Source organism: Astatotilapia calliptera, chromosome 23 (genome assembly GCF_900246225.1).
Source record: "Astatotilapia calliptera chromosome 23, fAstCal1.2, whole genome shotgun sequence".
NCBI lineage: Eukaryota > Metazoa > Chordata > Actinopteri > Cichliformes > Cichlidae > Astatotilapia > Astatotilapia calliptera.
The window spans coordinates 39515526-39533317 of NC_039323.1; the positions used below are offsets into that span (position 1 = coordinate 39515526).

At 43.2% G+C, this 17792-nt stretch overlaps 1 protein-coding gene across 1 annotated transcript in view; it reads left to right on the forward strand.

Annotated features, from left to right (window-relative positions):
* ptgfrnb (prostaglandin F2 receptor inhibitor b) overlaps positions 1–17792 on the forward strand; it is a 76302-nt gene that overhangs the window by 14897 nt on the left and 43613 nt on the right. Inside the window, exons 4-5 of the mRNA XM_026157626.1 lie at positions 2364–2771; positions 7691–8101. Of these exons, the coding sequence (XP_026013411.1) occupies positions 2364–2771; positions 7691–8101 (819 nt within the window). The remainder of the gene's footprint in view (positions 1–2363; positions 2772–7690; positions 8102–17792) is intronic.

Here is a 17792-nt window from a genome sequence, read left to right on the forward strand (position 1 = left end):
GAAATTAACTGTAAAAAATCACATAGCTGTTGCTGTCTACAGCAACAGCTATGTGATGGAAAGAAATTCACATTGGACTATTACAGTTGTGCTCCGCATCCTTCTGGTCTTCTATAGGAATATAATCAGAATACAGGCAGCTGAGTTGAATCCCCTTGAGTTGCGCTCATTCAGAAATCCCCATTAACACTGATGGCAACTTTTTGTTTTTAAACAAACCTTCAACAATCTCTCTGAGACTGATTGGAGTCAGTCCAAGTCAGACTGCAACTGTTTGCAGAAAGGTTGCCTTTTACCTCCAGCTTTGGACAACCATTTAGTCAGCACAAGTTGCAAGAATGATGAACAAAAATCAAATAACCAGGCAGACTAGTATTTATTTTGTAGTTGTTGGTAGCTGTAAGGAGTTGGCTGTCATATTTCTACTCGTGTGACTGAGCCATTAGCCTCCAGCCTTGGATGGTCTGTCAGTTTGGTTTCATTAATGTAAGTTTGCTCGGCTAACGTTACCTCAGGATGTTGGTGCATGAGAGGAGCCCTCTTCTTCACGGTATTCCCAGAATATTTTAATTTACATAGATGATAACAATATCACGACGCAAAATATTGCAATGCCATGTCAATTTATATCAACGCCAGCGTTAATCGCACAGAACAGTATTCACGAAGACAGTCAAACCTGCTACAACACTTGTAAGTGCACAGTAGTAATTAATGTTAATGATTTATTCATTGGAAAGCGATCGAATTTTAATAAAGAGCTGGGACATTTTCACTCGCAGGACAATAGACGGTTGAAGCAGCGCTGTGCATCGTTGTCTACACCCGGACGTGTTGATCCGTTGTTTTTAAGTTTGCGTCTGAAGTTGGGGCGAACTTTTTATTCCTAACTGCTTACAAAGCAGTCTTTCCCACAGGATGTAAACGTGGCATTTCTCTAATTCCCATAATGCATAGCCACGTACTTCTCATTCCCGGCCATCTGCCGCTTCTTGGATTCATTTGTAACGCGACTAGAGCTGCCTTCCAAAATACACAGTTCATCATTTATCTAAAGCATTTCAGTGATAAATCTCAGAGTTTGGAGCTACTGTTGCTTTAAAGTGTGAGGAATGGTAATGTGTGCACACAAACATACACAGAGCACAGATTTCCTTCTTTTTTTTAATATACAAAGTTCAAATGACTTGATTGCGATGATAAAACAGAGCCTGTAATTTTTGCTTAGCAGACACGCCAACCCCACCCTGATATTGCCTCTCAGCTTTGTTATTAACCCCCCGTGTCTTCACTGCATCTCAGCATCTGTCTTTTCCCCGCACTCTTCCCGTTGCGAGGAGCAGAGGTAAAAACTTATTTTCATAGCTCTCGCCGTGCATGCATTTAAAAGCAAAGCCATGCTCCCATCAGGAAACCCAGGAGTTATAGGCCTTTCACTTTATTTTATTTTTTTCTCTCCAGCAGTGACTCATCATCCTCCTTCGTGTGTCATAACAAGAAAGGAATGAGCGGTGAAATCTGCTCTGTAAAGACCTTCTGGATGATACGTTTAGTTTCATTTTTAATACGTAAACGAGCCTGAGATGAAAGAGTGGAGGTGAAAGTGGTTGCGTGAGAGTGTTGAGAGTTTACTTGGTTAAGACGGTGACCTTCAGAAGCACTCCTCTGGGCGTGTTGAGGTTTTTTTTTGCAGCTTTATCTGCGTCTGTTTGTTTGTCCTTCAACCAATGACCTTGGCACGAGTGTATGCGAAATATTATGTTGGATTACATGAATCACTAGGAGTTTACACTAGCCCTGATTTTTGCCTTTTAGTTTAAGCCGGATGACCTGACAGACGGGCCGCTTTGAGGTGTGGTAAACAAAGGTGTGACACTGAAGTAAGATTAAGATTCTGTCACTCCACCCAATAAATAGATGCTAAATGTCGAATTGTTCATTTTTTATCATATGCACCTGCAAACTGTCTAATATTAGACAACAGGGAAAAGCCTTTGCTTACCTTGAGCTATTATGTCATCGTTTTACCTACAATTTCCAGCTCAAATACGCTGCTTTTTAAACCTGGGAATTAGTTTAAACAGATCCTCGAAGTAAACAAGACCTTTTCGCTCACAGCGACACACAAATAGGCCTCAAGTGATAGACGACGAAGACAAGTGAAGGAAAATGCAGATATGCTGCCGATTAGCTGCCGTATGAGGAATCGTGTATCTGCTTATGAATCTGTAGGCAAAGGGAAAGATGACTGGTGCACAAAGCTTTCTGGTTTCTGTTTGTTCTGTCTGGTTGTAGTCCAAGTTTTATTGGGCTGTGTGATTGATTCACTCAAAACATTTTCTTTTGGTTTGTTTTCCCGTCAGTCATTCCCAACACCCTCAAGGTCTCCCCCAAGACCCCACCCCCAGTCATCTCAGAGGGAAGTGACCTAACTCTCTCCTGCAACGTCACTCGGGAGCTCATCCACCCCACCTACCTGTCTGTCACCTGGTCGGTGAAGAAGGGGACGACGTCAGAGGAGATTTTGACGTATGGTCCTCAGGGGGATGTGGTCACGGGGTCCAGGTTTGCCCGGCGTTATGCAGAAGGAGGCATCCGATTGGTCCCTGGCAGGAATGGAGTGTTTGAACTGGTGATTTCCAGAATGACGACATCCGATGAAGGGAATTATGAATGCAACGGGACGGAGTGGACGCACGAAAGTGGAGGAAATTGGATAAAAATCGTGGAGAGTACCAAAGAGATGGGAACTGTTGCAGTTACTCCTACAGGTAAGAGTTTCACTGTTACTTGCACAGCTGATGCTTTGTTTTGGTTAAACTAACTATAGAAAAAAACCCTAAAACATGCTTTTGCCAGACAGATGCATTGCATTTCACTGTAGTGGATGCATGCTGCCCCTAGCTGAGCCTGGTTCTGAAGGAGGTCACTTCCTGTTAAAAGGGAGTTTTTCCTTCCCACTGTTGTCAAGTGCTTGCTCACAGTTGGTGTTTTCTGTCTTATTGGTCTTTTTCTTACATTATAAACTGCCTTGAGGCGACTGTTGTTGTGCTTTGGTGCTGTATAAATAAACAGACTTTGAAATGTGTTATGAAAGATGTCCTGTATCTGTCCTTCTGCCAGTGGAGCTGAATCACTCTGTTAGAGAAGATGCTCTGCTGCCTGTGCAGTAAGTGGTGAAGAGGGCGGTCAGGATTTTACACGATTGTTCGCTGACCTCCTCTCACAGACAGAGACGGCCTTCCTTATTACTTCATTTAGTCTGATTGGCTGATCAGATGGTGCGCGGCATTGTGTTTGTGGGTGGCTCATGTGAGGTGGGCACAAAGGGAGACAGCACAGTTCCCTGTGGAGCTCCAGTGCTGCACAGAGTAATGCACGGGACTGTGGAGATGGTGGATGTGTGTTTACTGACATTTCCTGTAGCTTCTCTCTCTAAACGCTCTCGAGGAATCAAAGGAGGCGATCCTCACCGTGCAGCTGTCTGCAGCATGTAGTGTCTCACATTCAGTCTGTATGCAAACTGCAGCAGGTCAAGACTGGTCTCTGCGTCACCTCCGTCACATGTGATGTGAAGGCAATTAGTTAATAACCGTTAAGCTGTGATGGTACAGGAACCAGACGGGACGGTTTCCATAAAACCGATGTGTTCCCCTGTTTCAGGCTGAGGTTGTAAATGTGACTCAGGATCGCTAACAGCTGAACCTCAGGGCCTGCAGCCTCGCTCTGGTGGATTGTCTCCTAACCCGGCCAAAAGTCACAGAAAAGCCAGGCTGTGCTTCTAAGATGTAAACCACACCCTTCCTCAGACCTTTGAGAGCGTGTCTTCAGCTTCGTCATTGCTGTGTGCCTCTCAGTATTTCCCACTACACTGTTCACGCATCCATCCATCCATACACCCTCACTGCTAATAATACCGACGTTCACACTTCGTGGTTTTCTCTTTTTTGTTTTTCTTACTTTCATAATTTTGTCACATTTAATCATTCCTGGCTTCAGTCTGCATCTCTCTGACTTTGGAGCCAGGCTGTGACAATGTTGGCTCGACTGGGATTGCATAATGTTGAGGAGTGATAGATCAAGTGGACGCTAATTTTAACAGAGAGGTTTATTCATACAGATATGATGCTTATCAATATCAGATGCAAGAGCGAAGGTTTAAAAGATGCAGGTGAGATGGTGCAACTGAAATAAAGGACAGGTGGTGAAGCTGGAGGAGGCAGGTTGAATAGTTTGGATGGGACCACAGGGATAGTTGGAGATGGAGGCAGATGATCTTCTGTGGCAGCAGTGAAAACAAGAAGAGGATTAACTAATGAGATACAGTAACATATATTTCTACATGTTTAAAGACTTCAAAATAAGATGTTTCTGGACAACATGCATTTCTTTGTCTCCAGCAGTCCACACACACAGGCAGCTTGTATGCGACCCAGGCATACCGCACTAATGCTCGAGCTTATTGCTGTTGACACAGACTTGTGACTCTGACCTGCGTGGTCTGCTTTAATTCACATTACCGAAAAACTATAGAATCATGCCTAGGGCTGTGCGATATGACCAAAATCTCATATCCCGATATAAGAATTCTATCGTCCAATAACGATATAAATCACAAAAATGTAACATTTTCTGTAAGTTCTGTGAATCTCGGGCAGCTCGTCTTGCGTGAAGTGTTTGTCATGTAGCTGGAGTCGAGTGTTTTAACCGATGCATGAAACGATACATTTTTAGACATAAGTTGTAACAGCCGCCGTTTTCTTTGAGTATTTATTACACGGCGTGCTGCGGGGAAAAGCCCATTCTAACGTTTGAGTCTAAGGTTTATTTTTTTTAGCACCTGACGGCTCTTTTTTAATTTTTATCCGTAAATACTCTGCATACTCTTTCATGTGATTCAGTTTATTTTGAAAAGTCTCAACAGGATCTTGAGCTTTATTGTGAAAGGTTTATGTGGGAAATAAACAAGCGGACACGCAATGGTTTTACCGTCCTTGTTGCTAACGACAACACATAAAAACAGGCGCTTGTCCGTCTGTAGTGTGGTTATATTAAATATAAGAGAAAGAGAACTTTAAGGAATGAATATAGCCACTACAGTGACCATCAAAACGATGAAAAAATGTTGCTATAAACAGTTTATTTTTGCGACACCACGAAACAAGCGATAGCGTAAAATGAAACGATAGATGTTTTTATATCGTTATCCGATATATATCCTTATATCGAACAGCTGTCGGAGAGTAGCAGTTAATTAAAAGAGGGCCACACAAGTGAACAGTTTATCAGATTTCTTCATGCAGTCTTTAAAGAACCGAACATTAAACTCTGAACACCTTTAAATGGGAACTTGCTTTTCCCGTTGATAAAGTCTGAAATTTATCCAAAGTGCTCCAGTGGCCGGATTGAAGTCTTTGCTCCGGGGACCAATTTTGGCCCCCGGGCCTTATGTTTGACGCCTGTGATATAAACGCATTATGGGGCTTTATACACTGAGCTGTGTGAAGTCTGATCAGGTTTATCAACTAATTATGGGCAACTAATTTTTTTAACAGTCCTCACACCTGTGAGGTGTTTCTGAGGTGAAATGATTGAAGTGAATGATTCTTAACACTAAATCTGCTTACTTATTACTTACTCAACTCTTTCTTTCTTTTTTTTTTTTTTTGTCTCCTTTTTTCAGCCACAGCGGTTAGTGATTTGCTGCCCGGCCTCAGCTTCGTGCGTTTGTCCTTCCCTTGGACAAAATTTAAATATCTTTTCTGGGATAATTGAAAAGGAAGCTGGCCGGTGGTTATTCAGGCTTCAAAAGATCCTTTGAAAAAAAGCCGAGGGTCATCAGTAGCAGTGCAGTGCGCCGCTTCCACGTGAGTCTGCGCGCACAGGTTCTCTGCACATCCCCAGCAGGGGAGGGATCAGTACATAATCCTCAAATCTGCTTCCTGATTTGGGATAAAAGATATTTAGTATATGCATACTTAATGTGCAGATCTGTGAGCTGCTGTTGGATGTTTAACGGCAGTTAGCAGCAGCGGTCGTCTTGGGACACAATGCTCAGCAAAGTGTAGAGAGGATCCCCACGATTCCCTGTGTGCAAGCAGCTTGCGACAGTGCCCGGAGTGAAATTGGAAGAAAGTCAAGGATGAGAGGGGCGGGGAGGGAGGGGACATGGGAGAGTTCTCCCTCTGTTGTGTGGCTGTCTTCATTTTAAAGGAATCTCCTCCTCTGTGAACCGCTCGTCTTTTCATTCTCTCTGCCTGCCTCGCTCTCTCCCAGGAGGTTCACGACCCTCATTGGCTGACCATAGAGGCCCCTATGTGCACAGACACACACTCAGACACACACACTTTCTCTGTCTGTCTCTCACGCTCATCGGTGTGGTTGCTCTGGTCACCATATCTTATATCTTTCCAGGTTACCATATCCTCTTAAGGGGTTTGTAATGAAACCAGTGATGAGCAGTGCACACACACACACACACACACACACAAACAGGTCTCGGTCTCAGGTCCATTGTGTCCCAGTCTCTTTATATTGACTTACTGACTTGAGTAAAGAGGATGAGAAAAGTCAAACAGAGTGAGCTTTGTCTCTTTTGTCCGTTTCCAGACACCATACAGACTTTTTTCTCTCCCCCATACTGCTGTTTATGTTGTCACTGGAGATGATATTTACAAGCCCGATCCAATCTTTGGGTTTAAAGATACATTTTTTTTAGAAAAAGGAGAAGTAGGCTGACAGCCATTTGTAATTGGCTAAACCCCCCCCCCCCCCCCCCCTTTTTTTTTTTTTTTTTTTAATTAGTAAAGAGACCTGCAGGAAGGTTTCTTGAGCACCTCTGCGTAACAATGCTGTAGGAGCAATCGCATACACCCATGCACTGCTCTAAATGTTTTTTTGTTATCTCATGACTGATATGACGAGGATGTACAGACTGTGCTGTTACATCCCGTTTTATCCCGAACTATAATAGCACTTCCCGCTTTCGGTAAGATTAGAATCAGCCAGTTGGCCAATTTGCTTATTCATATATCTGTCGTGCTAAATGAGTCACAGGTGTAGTGTTTTTGGCTTTGAATGGGACTTTGTGCTTACGTGTGCTGTCACCGCCCAGCTGGTTTGTGTACATAAAGGAAGTGTTTCCCACAGTTTGATTGGTGGGCATGCAGGCATGGGCACCTTGTTTACTTAAAGGAATAATACTATGCGTACTCTTTAAAGAAATAACTGCGCATTAATTAGCTGCCTCTGCTGCGAGTTGCCCCGGCTCACATTACCACCTTGACGTGCAGTTGCAGACGGTTGTTCTGCCCTGCAGCATCGGCAAGCTCAGTGTAGTGACACATGAAAGCAGATCTTCACAAATTAGTCATCCAGCTGTTGGAGGAAAACTAGTCGATCAATCGCATCGTTGATCTATGAAAAAACAAGGCTACCTGAGTAGATGTGTGGATGTAGGAAACACCTCATTTGACAGAATCTGTGCCTTTTCCTGTTTTCTCTGACTAATTGTTAACATGAAAATGCTCATTATGCTTCAGTACATGAAGTCTCAATTCATAAAAAGAGTCATGAGATGTGTTTTTTGGTGGGTTGGGTCAGTGCGAGGACAGAGACTTGAAGCATTTTATTGTCTTCATGCAGTGTTTTCTTAGGATTCATTGACTGATGCCATGTCTGTCCTCTCAAGGTCGTTCCCTCAACGTGAAGGCCTCACCCTCCTCCTCTCCCTCCTCCACCTCTCTCGTCCTCTCTCCTGGCAACTCGCTGACCCTGATGTGCGGCGTCACCGCCGACAACCTGCCCGCCCTCTCCCTGGAAGTGTCCTGGCTGGCCGACGGCCGTGAAATCATCACCATGGATCGCAGCGGGGTGGTGATCTCAAACACATCCTCCAGCGGAGCGCAAGGAAAAAAGGGGGAGGCGAGCCTGGAGCGAACAGAAACCGGCGACTACAGGTTGGGGGTGAGGGGGGTGACCATTGAAAATGGAGGGAACTACACCTGCCGCATCAGAGCGTTCATCAATATAGAAGGACGGAGGTGGTACATGACAGCGGAGAAGACATCCAACCCTGTGACTGTGAAGGTCTCTGAGATCCGTGAGTGTTTTCCACAGTGTTCTTCTTCTTTGTTGCCACACTATGTCTCATCTCGTATAATGTTTCAAATGAATGAGTTGAGCTTAAAGGACCAAATCAGTAATGAGAAGAAAACATTAAATAATCTTTTTAGAGTGGTCCTATTGTGGTTTCCATTATTGTTACACTGCAGAAATGTTTGTGCTTGTCCATAAAAAGCTCTTGGGTACCAAGTGCTTTTCTATTCTCGGCTCTGTGTGATGTCAGAGAGTGTGTATCATCTCCAGCACATGGGTCTGTCCTTGAGTGGAGAAGCCCCACCTACCTTCTGTTTGCCAAGGTCAGCCAATCAGAAGAATGTTTGCAAAAAGCAGGAGAGCGAGGGACGAATAAAGACAAATCATTTTTTTTAGTGTAACTCATGCAAACACTGTTAGAGATGAAAGGTAAAAATATTGAAATGAACATAGGTCTTATTTAAGTTCCTCAAGTAATTTAATTTATTTGTAATAACAGCCTCTTTACTGGGAAGACTGGGACTTCTTTCTGCTTGTAGCATTGTGTGCGCCTGGGATCAGGATTTCTTTCCAGCACATTGGTTTAGAGAAGAAAAAGGTGAAACGCCCCGTTCTGCTCTGCTGTGAGTAAAGCTGGGAAATGCCACCCTGATGTGCTGCTAAAACAATCAGCAATTTATTAGTTATTTTAAACGTTTCACTGTCTAAATCCTCTTCTCGTTGAGTGATCTTGTTGGCTGTTTTTTTTAATTACAGCTTCAGTTCCTATGATGGATTTGAATTGCTTTTGGACGTGTTCTGAGCTATGATGCTTTGTTTTTTTTAGTAAACAGTTTAAATTGTGACACAGCAGATGTGGGGCTCTGTCTGTTGGCTTATTGATTTTTGCATAAAACCAATAATGACTGTCTCTTTCTCAATTTTCACCTTATCAGCAAACTTTAAATGTTCCTACTCTCGACAAACGCACTCTCAGGAAGGTGTGTGTGCATCTCCTTGGCTGTGGTTGGCTAATTTTTCTTAAAGGAGTAGTTGGGGGAAGTAACAGTAAGAAGCCATGTGCACGTTTCTCATGTATGATTTCATGAGGTGTGGATGTGTAACAGTGCTGCTAGAGATGAATCTTGAGTCTTAAGGGGGGTAGCTCTTTAATCCCCTCATCAGCCTGTCGACTCCTGCTGCGAAGAGGATTGATTAGTCATGCCTGTCCTGCTCCGTGTACCCCTGGGTATTCTGTTAGTGTGCCTGGGTACATGTGCACGATGCTCTGATCCTGCTTCTAAAGAGCAGTGATGTCAAACACAGTTGACACAGCAATCAATTACTGGCGTGGTGGGTGGTCTCTCTGTCTATCCGTCTTTCCCTTCTCTATTTCCATCCTGCTCTCGCTGTGTTTGAATTTCACTTCATGTTGTATTTAGATATAGCTGGCATGCTGGGAAGGTTATCTGTGTCATGCAGTTAGTCATGGAATTGGTTTCTTTGTTTCATCCTTAATATACATAGCTGAAGTCATGGTAAGTGTATATATACATATCAGTAAATAATAATAAAAACTCATCTTATGCTCAGAAGCTCTTAAAATGAGGTGAATAAATCTTCAGTGGAACTACAAACATGACATATGACACTTTTATTTATTTATTTAACAAAAATTAAGCCAAAATGCAGAAGCAAATCAAAATGTAGAAGCAAATCAAAATGCAGAAGCAAAATGCAGAAGCCAAAGTGCAGAAGGATGTACTGTAGTACGCACACCATTACTACAGTTTGCAGCTCTGGAGAATTCAGGTTTGTTTTAACAAAGTGCCAAGAAGGAAAGAAGTCATCAGTGATCTTAGAGAAGCATCATAATAAAAGGTTATAAGGAAATTTCCAAACAATCCAAAGTTCATCCTTCTACTGGTCGATGCTTCCGGGAGTGGACGTCCCATCAAATTCGCCCCAAAGATCGTGCAATACTCACGGAAACAGTTCCACAGCTTCTTCTCTCTCAAAAGAACATGACAGCATTACTACCAGTTTATAAAGCTGCATCTGAACAAACCACAAGAATTTTGGAATAATGTTCTTTGGATGGACGAGACCAAAGTGTAGGTGTTTGGCCATGATGCACAGCACCACATTTGGTGCACACAGGTCCACACTGGACCCGTGCACCTCGAAGTCATCGACTTGACCATGAACTGCTAGAATACCAAAATATTCTAGGTTCAAATGTGAGGCCATCTGTCTGACAGCTAAAGCACAGCAGAAAACCTGTAACAGAATGGCTTAAAATCAAAAGAATGAAGGTGTTGTAATGGTCCAGTCAATGTCCAGACTGATAGGTCGCTGACACTGATGTTCTGCTCTCAAGGTGGAGGGACCTTGAGAGCAGAACATCGTCAGTCAGAACTGAAACAGCAGGGGGCCTGCACATTCTACACCATGTTTTTTTCTTTTTTTTAATTAAAAGCCGCAAAGGCCGTCTTTCAAGGGCAGATGCAGGTTTTACCACTAAAAGTCTGTTTGGTGCAGACTTGGGTGGTCCAGGCAGAACCAACCTGGAAAATTTTACATAATCAATGGGAAAAGCGAATGAGGGTTTATGCATGTTGTACTTCTTCTAAATTGATCTTGTTGACCCAAATAGTCTTTCCTGCAAGGTCAACCACTCAGAATTTTATAAAAGCAAGACACAACAACAGTGTCATGCAGGAAACAGAATTACTGTTTTGATAATGGATCAAAGCCAACAACAGAATTTAGAATAAAATTAAATAAAATTAACTTCCCATCCATAATATTTGGTGTTGACTTTTTTTTTCTAAATACTGTCTAATAGGGGCTTTGTTGTGTAGTGGTTAACATTTGCGTTTAAGAAATCCGCAGTTTGACTCCAGTAGGAGACACCAACCAACCTCAAGTAGGGTTCAAGGTTTGGGGGTAAGAAGCAATGGGCGCGTCAGGAAGATGTAAAATCTTTGCCTCTTGGGAACTGAGGGATCAGCCAAAAGAAAGTTTAGTGTATTAACATCTACACCAATGGCTAAATCTTTGGTTTGTTAACCAAGCCATCCTGCTCTATTGTGGCGTCTCCGGTATTCAATACTGATGTAAAAGTCCTGTTATAACTGATCATAAGAACAGCTGAATTTCTCACAAATTCCCCAAATCCCAGATCTCAATGAAAGAAACAGACTATAATGAATAAATAAAAATTTGTTACATAAGCGCTCTTATTTCATCTACTGTACTATATTTAATGGTTTGGGGAATTCCCAGGAAGTGCTTTGGCAGATCGACTGGCTAAAAGTTTGAAAAGCCCAAGTGTTGGTTTATTTCAGGAATAAGGCAATTAGTCTTTTTGTCCCCATTTCGTTTTCGGAGAGCATAAAAGCATAAAACCCTTAATGATATTCATGGAGTCCAGTTTGCTTTGGTGCTTCTTGGCTGTAATATTGTCAGCAAGGATCAAAAGCACCTCGTAGTCCCATAATCCCTCTACGGAGTTTGGGGGACGTGGTTGCCAGAAAATACTTACATCAAAAGGAAATCGGAAACATTTCAGCATTTACTGGACGTTCAACTAACAAGTTAATAACCCATAAATCCCTGAACATTGCGATGGATTTGCCACAAGAGGTTCATGCTGTTGCTGGATTCTTCAGTCTACTTGCCCGATTTGTAGACACAGCTCCAAATCAGAACAACGGTCCCCTCAAGGTGCTTTATACTGTAAGGAAAAGGCCCTACAATAATGGAGGGAAAACCCCCAACAATCAGACGACCCCCTATGAGCAAGCACTTGGTGACAGTGGGAAGGGAAAACTCCCTTTTAACAGGAAGAAACGTCCAGCAGAACCAGGCTCAGGGAGGGGCGGGGCCATCTGCTGCGACTGGTTGGAGATGACGGGAGGGAGACGTGACAAAAGACACACTGTGAAAGAGAGCCAGAGATTAATAATTACTAATGAATGCAAAGAGAGTGAAAAGAAGTAGTCAGCTAGTGCTCCATGGGTGACTCAGCCTTAACAGCCGCCTTTGCTTTATCACTTCTTGGTTTGCACCCAGTTTTATAGCCGGCCTTTGGAGAATTTAGCTGGGCTTTCCTTTCCCGTATCCAGCGTGTGGATCAGAGAGAGAATGTGGAATCCATATCCTGGTGTGCTTTAAACAACTGGAGAAGCAGGTTCATTTAGCTTTGCTAACAATGTGCAGAAGCTGGATAATAAAAGCTACAGGGTGTCATTACTGTTAGCGTAAAATCTAACAGTATATCAACCAGCCCGGCTTCAGAATGTGACTTTGAATGTGTGTTGTTCCTGTTTACTCTAGCCGCGCATGAATTATAAAGGCGCAGGGTGCCTGTTGTTTGCTTTGGAACCACTGAGCACCCCCCCCTCCCGATTGCAGTGCCCTCCTTCAAAATCTTTAGACAAATTGTACTGTTACGAAAACAAAAAGCAAACAGGCAGATTTGTTCCAGCTACACATGTTCAGCACCGGGCACATCTTTGTTTTAAAGAGAAGTTATTGTCAAAGGTTGGCCTGAGTCGACGGTGCGAGCAAGTGATCAGAGCTGGCGACGTCCAGCATGTTAAAAAACAGCTAATGGCTTTGTTTAGACGAAGGCAGGTCTAATGTACATGCACATGGAGCAGTTTAGCAGGATTTCTTTATATGTATTTAGTGTAAAACACATAGTGAGCAGTCTTATGGTGTGGTCCAGCTATTAAACTACAATATATCTAAACGACAGCCGGTCAGTCTCAGTGGACGGTACAGTGCGCCTCTGCTAGCTGTGGGACATCCTGTAAAGTATGTCAAAGGCAGCCTTTAGTTAAACCAACAGCCATCTCTTTTCCAAACTCAAAAGATTCCTCAAGCCCGGAGGATCCGTGTTACATCTGCAAATATCAGCAAAGCTTTGCGGGCACACGCATATCAAAGTCAGCCCGCATAAGGGCACAGTATCGAACGGCACCATCAAGGACATCGTCTCGCTTTCCAACTTAACCGTTTGCATGTGTTTGTGTTTACGTGTGTGTGATAGCACTCAGATTTATCTGCATGCTTCCTCTGCATGTGTGTGTCTGCTGAGTGGTTTACAAGTGTATGAGAATGAAAGTAGGTTTGTTGAAGGCGCTCTCTGGAGAAGTAAGTGCCACATGCACACGCACGCTTCAAACACTGTCTTCAGTGTGTTTGTGTGTCCCACATACTGAGGGTATGAGGCGGTTCTCACTGGTGGAACTCTTACATGCTGGCCTGGGGGTAAACATTCCTTCATACTGCGTCTGCTGAAACACACACACTAACATTTCTAATTGACTATACAGAAGCTCATATATTCCAAACCCGTTCCTCTCAAGTTTTTTTTTTGTGCGTGCACGTTGGTGTGTCTCTCTGTGTGTTGTCAGCCAGTCAGCTCCTATTCAACTGATGTGCGGCCTTGAGGATTGCCCCTTCTTCCCACGATGCTTTGCTACAGGCTCACCCTACCACGAAGTGCAAAAATAAAAAAAAAAACAGAGTTGGAGAACTTGTTTAGGAGTTTCCCCATGGCAGGAACACGCACAGACACACACACAGATACACACGGAGTTAAAGAGGGTGTAATTTGTCTCACCCTTGGCTACACTTCCCCTATGTGTGCGCGCGTTGTCGTGTCAGCTGGAGTTACTGTCAGTAGAGCCACTTTACTGGAAAAAAGACATCTTGTAGTTCATGCAAAGTATTCAATTTTGTGTATTTTATGAATATGCGCAGATACGGACCTGTGCACATTCGCTTTGAATCTGTGAATCATTTTGGTCTCTAAGCTGCTGTTTCCAGATTATCTAAACCACTTCATTTGAAGGTAAACTCAAAGGGTTTGTGCACACAGCTGTGGCACGTATACACCATGAAACTGAGACAGTTTGGTCAGTCCTGTGCAGTAACGTGTCTGCTTGACCTCTTTGCTTCATATCACCTCTTTTAGTGGAAGAATCAATATAAAGATGAAAGAGTAGACTAAAAAACATTATCAGTAAATTTCTGCTACAAAAAGGGTTTTAGTAGTCTTCATGTAACCCTTACAGTGCGCCTCACGGATCCTATAGCTAAAGGAACATGTTCACCCTTTATACAGTGTCATATGACACTGTTGGGAGGAGCAAAGACAGGTGGCTCTAGTCGTGTGTGGCTGTTTGCTGTCAATTTGTAGCAAAAATCCGGTAGAGCAACATGTACTGGCTGCATGCATACATGGAAAATCCAGTATATGCATATGAGTCAAAGGCATCTGATCTCAAGCTGAACTAAAGGAGCAGCTCAGAGCTTTGATTCTTGTCACTAGTTTTGATTTTTATCTCCATCTTGAGCTTGAGCCAGTGGATTTCTCACATAGAGGGTAAATGGAAGATGTCTATGCTTTTCCCAGCATTTTATTGCAATAAGCCAAACAGTCGAGCTGTTGTGGTTTTCCTGCACGCACTTGCATCATGAAAAAAAAGCTTTGTTCATTGCGATTTAATGAGGGATGATCGGGCGTTATTGGGTTGTGATCTCAAAATAAAGATTAGCACTCACACATCTCTGGTGTTGGAGAACAGAGATGTGAGCTGTTCGTTAACCACTTGATCTTTTTTTTTCTTCTTCTGCAGTCAGTCTCTGAGCACAGGACAGAAAATGAGCAGCTGAAATCTCATTTCTCTGCTGCCTGCCTGGCCTCGTGCCACGGCACAATGAGGAATTCAGTATTATGTGTGAACCTCTGTGTGTTTCAGCTGCCACTCCACACTGAGAGGAGTCAGTGGAGGTAGTTGAACCACTTGGGGGAGGTCACAGACCCACTCAATTGGATGTATGACTGAGAGGAGACAGTGAGACCTCTCTGCAGACAGGATGGAGAGGCTCAGCCTTCCGGCTGAGATGTGAATGTCAGGTGGTGTCATTTGCAATGGAAAAAGCTCTGATCATCCAACTGTACTGGCACCAAACAAGCTGTTATCAACCAGCTGATAAACATACCGGAGCATTTAGCAGCTAAAGGGGCAGATCTTCTTCCAGCAACAAAACGCAGATTAAAAGAGAAACTGCTGGAAACGAGGATTCTGGATTCGAGTATCTTTCTCTGTGTGTGCTGAATGTAGGAACAGGCAATACTTTGCACACGGGATTCCTGTGAAGCTGCATTAATACATCATTGTTAGCTTGTAAAATACTGGAGCCTCATTTGTTGTAATTACCGTGTAAGGCAGCTTCATTCTTATAAGATTTGCAAGAGATCAGGCCTGTGCTATAGGATCTACTTGCAATAAAAGATGGATGTGCTTTAGATGTGCCAATGATAAATTGTCTATCTGATAACCAAGTTTTATTGAAAGTAGTTACCTTCCATAGTTGTCATGAACGTTTTTGTAAGATTTGGAAAGAGTTGTTTAACCCTTTGCTAACAACAACAACCAAACTGACTCCTCACTAGCTCTCAAAGAAGCTCTAAAATCTCCCTCACCTACTGATTCTGTGCATTAATTTGCAAGGTTGTGTATTTTGAGGTTTTGCAGACACGTGACTGTTAACTTGTCCGCCACTTGGCTGTGTGACAATCATGGTGGCAGAGTCAAGTGAAAAAGGGCCAGACCACATGTGCATGGAGCATCTGCCATCCACCAGTTGTGAGGGGAAAAATGAGCATTCACTGACCGGTTGGCGAGTGTTTGCCAGGTTAATTGCAATTGCTGGATAGTCGATTGCTGAAGTTGATGGATGAACTGGTGCTCTACTTGAGCATGAAAAGCACTTTATACAACATTTATAACACGCCCCACTCACACAGGCATTGCTTTCTATCTGACATTCACACACATTCATACTTGCGGTTCAGTATCTTGCCCACGGATATTTAGGTATGCAAGGCATTTAAACTGGGGACTGGAGCGGCGATGAAAGGAACCACCAACCTTATACCACTTAAGCTCCAGCCACTCCCAACTAGGTGTGTCCCAGTCACAAAAGGCTCAAGACTAGTCAGTGAACCCCTGGCACCTATGTGTATCTGCGATCAGCTGGCCGAAATCCTACAACTGCTTTTGTTGCTTTCAGTCTGCCACAGCTGCCCACAGTTTGCAAGGAATTACATGCCTGGACTTGTCTATAAACTCTCACTTGTTACACGCTGGTTGCTATTGAAAGTGCAACAGATTAAAGATAAAAAGTGAAATATTTTCAGATGTGTTTGCGTTAGCACTTGGACCAACTTGTACTACTACTACTACTAGTATAGCAAATAGTGTTTTCAAACAAGTCTGCATAAACTACAGCAATTTCCTAGCAACCAAAGAAACCACAATGAGTTTTGTTGGTGCACCGCCTTCTTTCCGATTAGTTTTACCTAGCGACTGCCGACAAACTCCAGGAACGAACTCACCAGCCAGTCAGGGAATACACACTTTTTTTTTTCATCGTGACCAGAGGTTGCATGACATTCAACACGCTGGACACCTGACATCACGCCAGAAACCTGATTAAATAATTAGCTCTTGGTCGATGTTCTATCAATTTCCATGGATGTTTTAAAGCAGGCTGTCCTCTGCCAATCTTTTTCAAATTTTCCTTTAACGTTTAACTTTATTGTAAAATTGCAGGAATTAAAACATGTATGTGATTCATTTGGAAAAAAGAAATGCAAATAAAGAGGACGTTGTGTTTCCTCAAACCGTGTTGATGCTGCCGAGTGTTTGTGTTGTGGGTGTCCGTAGCTTAGGGAAGTAGGGTTGGCTATCATTCTTGGGGATGGTGGTTTTAATTCCTGCCCACATGTTGAAGCTGATAAGCAAGACACTAAATCCCCAGTTGTTTCCAGCATATGTTTAAATTGGAGAAAAAGTAAGTAATTTTAAACGAGTAATGTTCCAGATTCATTTTAAGGATCTGAAAACTGTAATTAGTCTCTACTTTGTGTGTAAGGGTTGCGTGAATAAGAGAGTTAAGCTTGGTAAACTTTGTTTCGTACAGGATTAACTGTATGACTTTTTCTCCCCTAAGGAAAGTGTTTAAGATGCTTCCTGCTGCTTTCCGGCAGTTTCCTACACTCAGTGAAAATTTATCCTTCAGTAAAATGAAAAGCAGCTAAATTAAGGAGGTTGTGCATGGCCACGGGCTGCAAGAAGCTCCACTCTGTGGTTTTGTGATGTTTAGCATCTATAGAATTAAGTGTCTGTCTTTCTAGCTGCAGAGCTTGAATGTTCATTCTCTGAACCCCTGCAGGTTTATTGTGCCCTGGCATGATTTTCACCTCGCCATCAGTTTGAGGTGTATTTGTCCAAAGTAATGTAAGCCCTCTTAGAGATTCAGTGTCTTAATACGAGTGTCTTATCCGACATTAGATTAGTAGTTGTTTGAGCTGTAAACGTGATATCAAAAGCACATCTGTTCAGTGTCAGCCCGCATTTTCCCTCCGTCCTGGGAGAAGTGCGCTGTGTTGACAGAAGGAGGGAATGGCTCAAGTGGTCCCCCCCCCCCGTTCATATCTGCTTTTCCCGTCTCTCTCTCTCTCTCTCTCTCACACACACACACACACACACACACACACACACACACACACACACACACACACACACTGTGCGCACGCTCCAGCGCAACAAGGGCGACTCACATGCCTCTGGTTGTTTTGACATCATAGAAACACTCCCGTTCGGTGAAACTGCTGAATCTGCTCTGGTTGA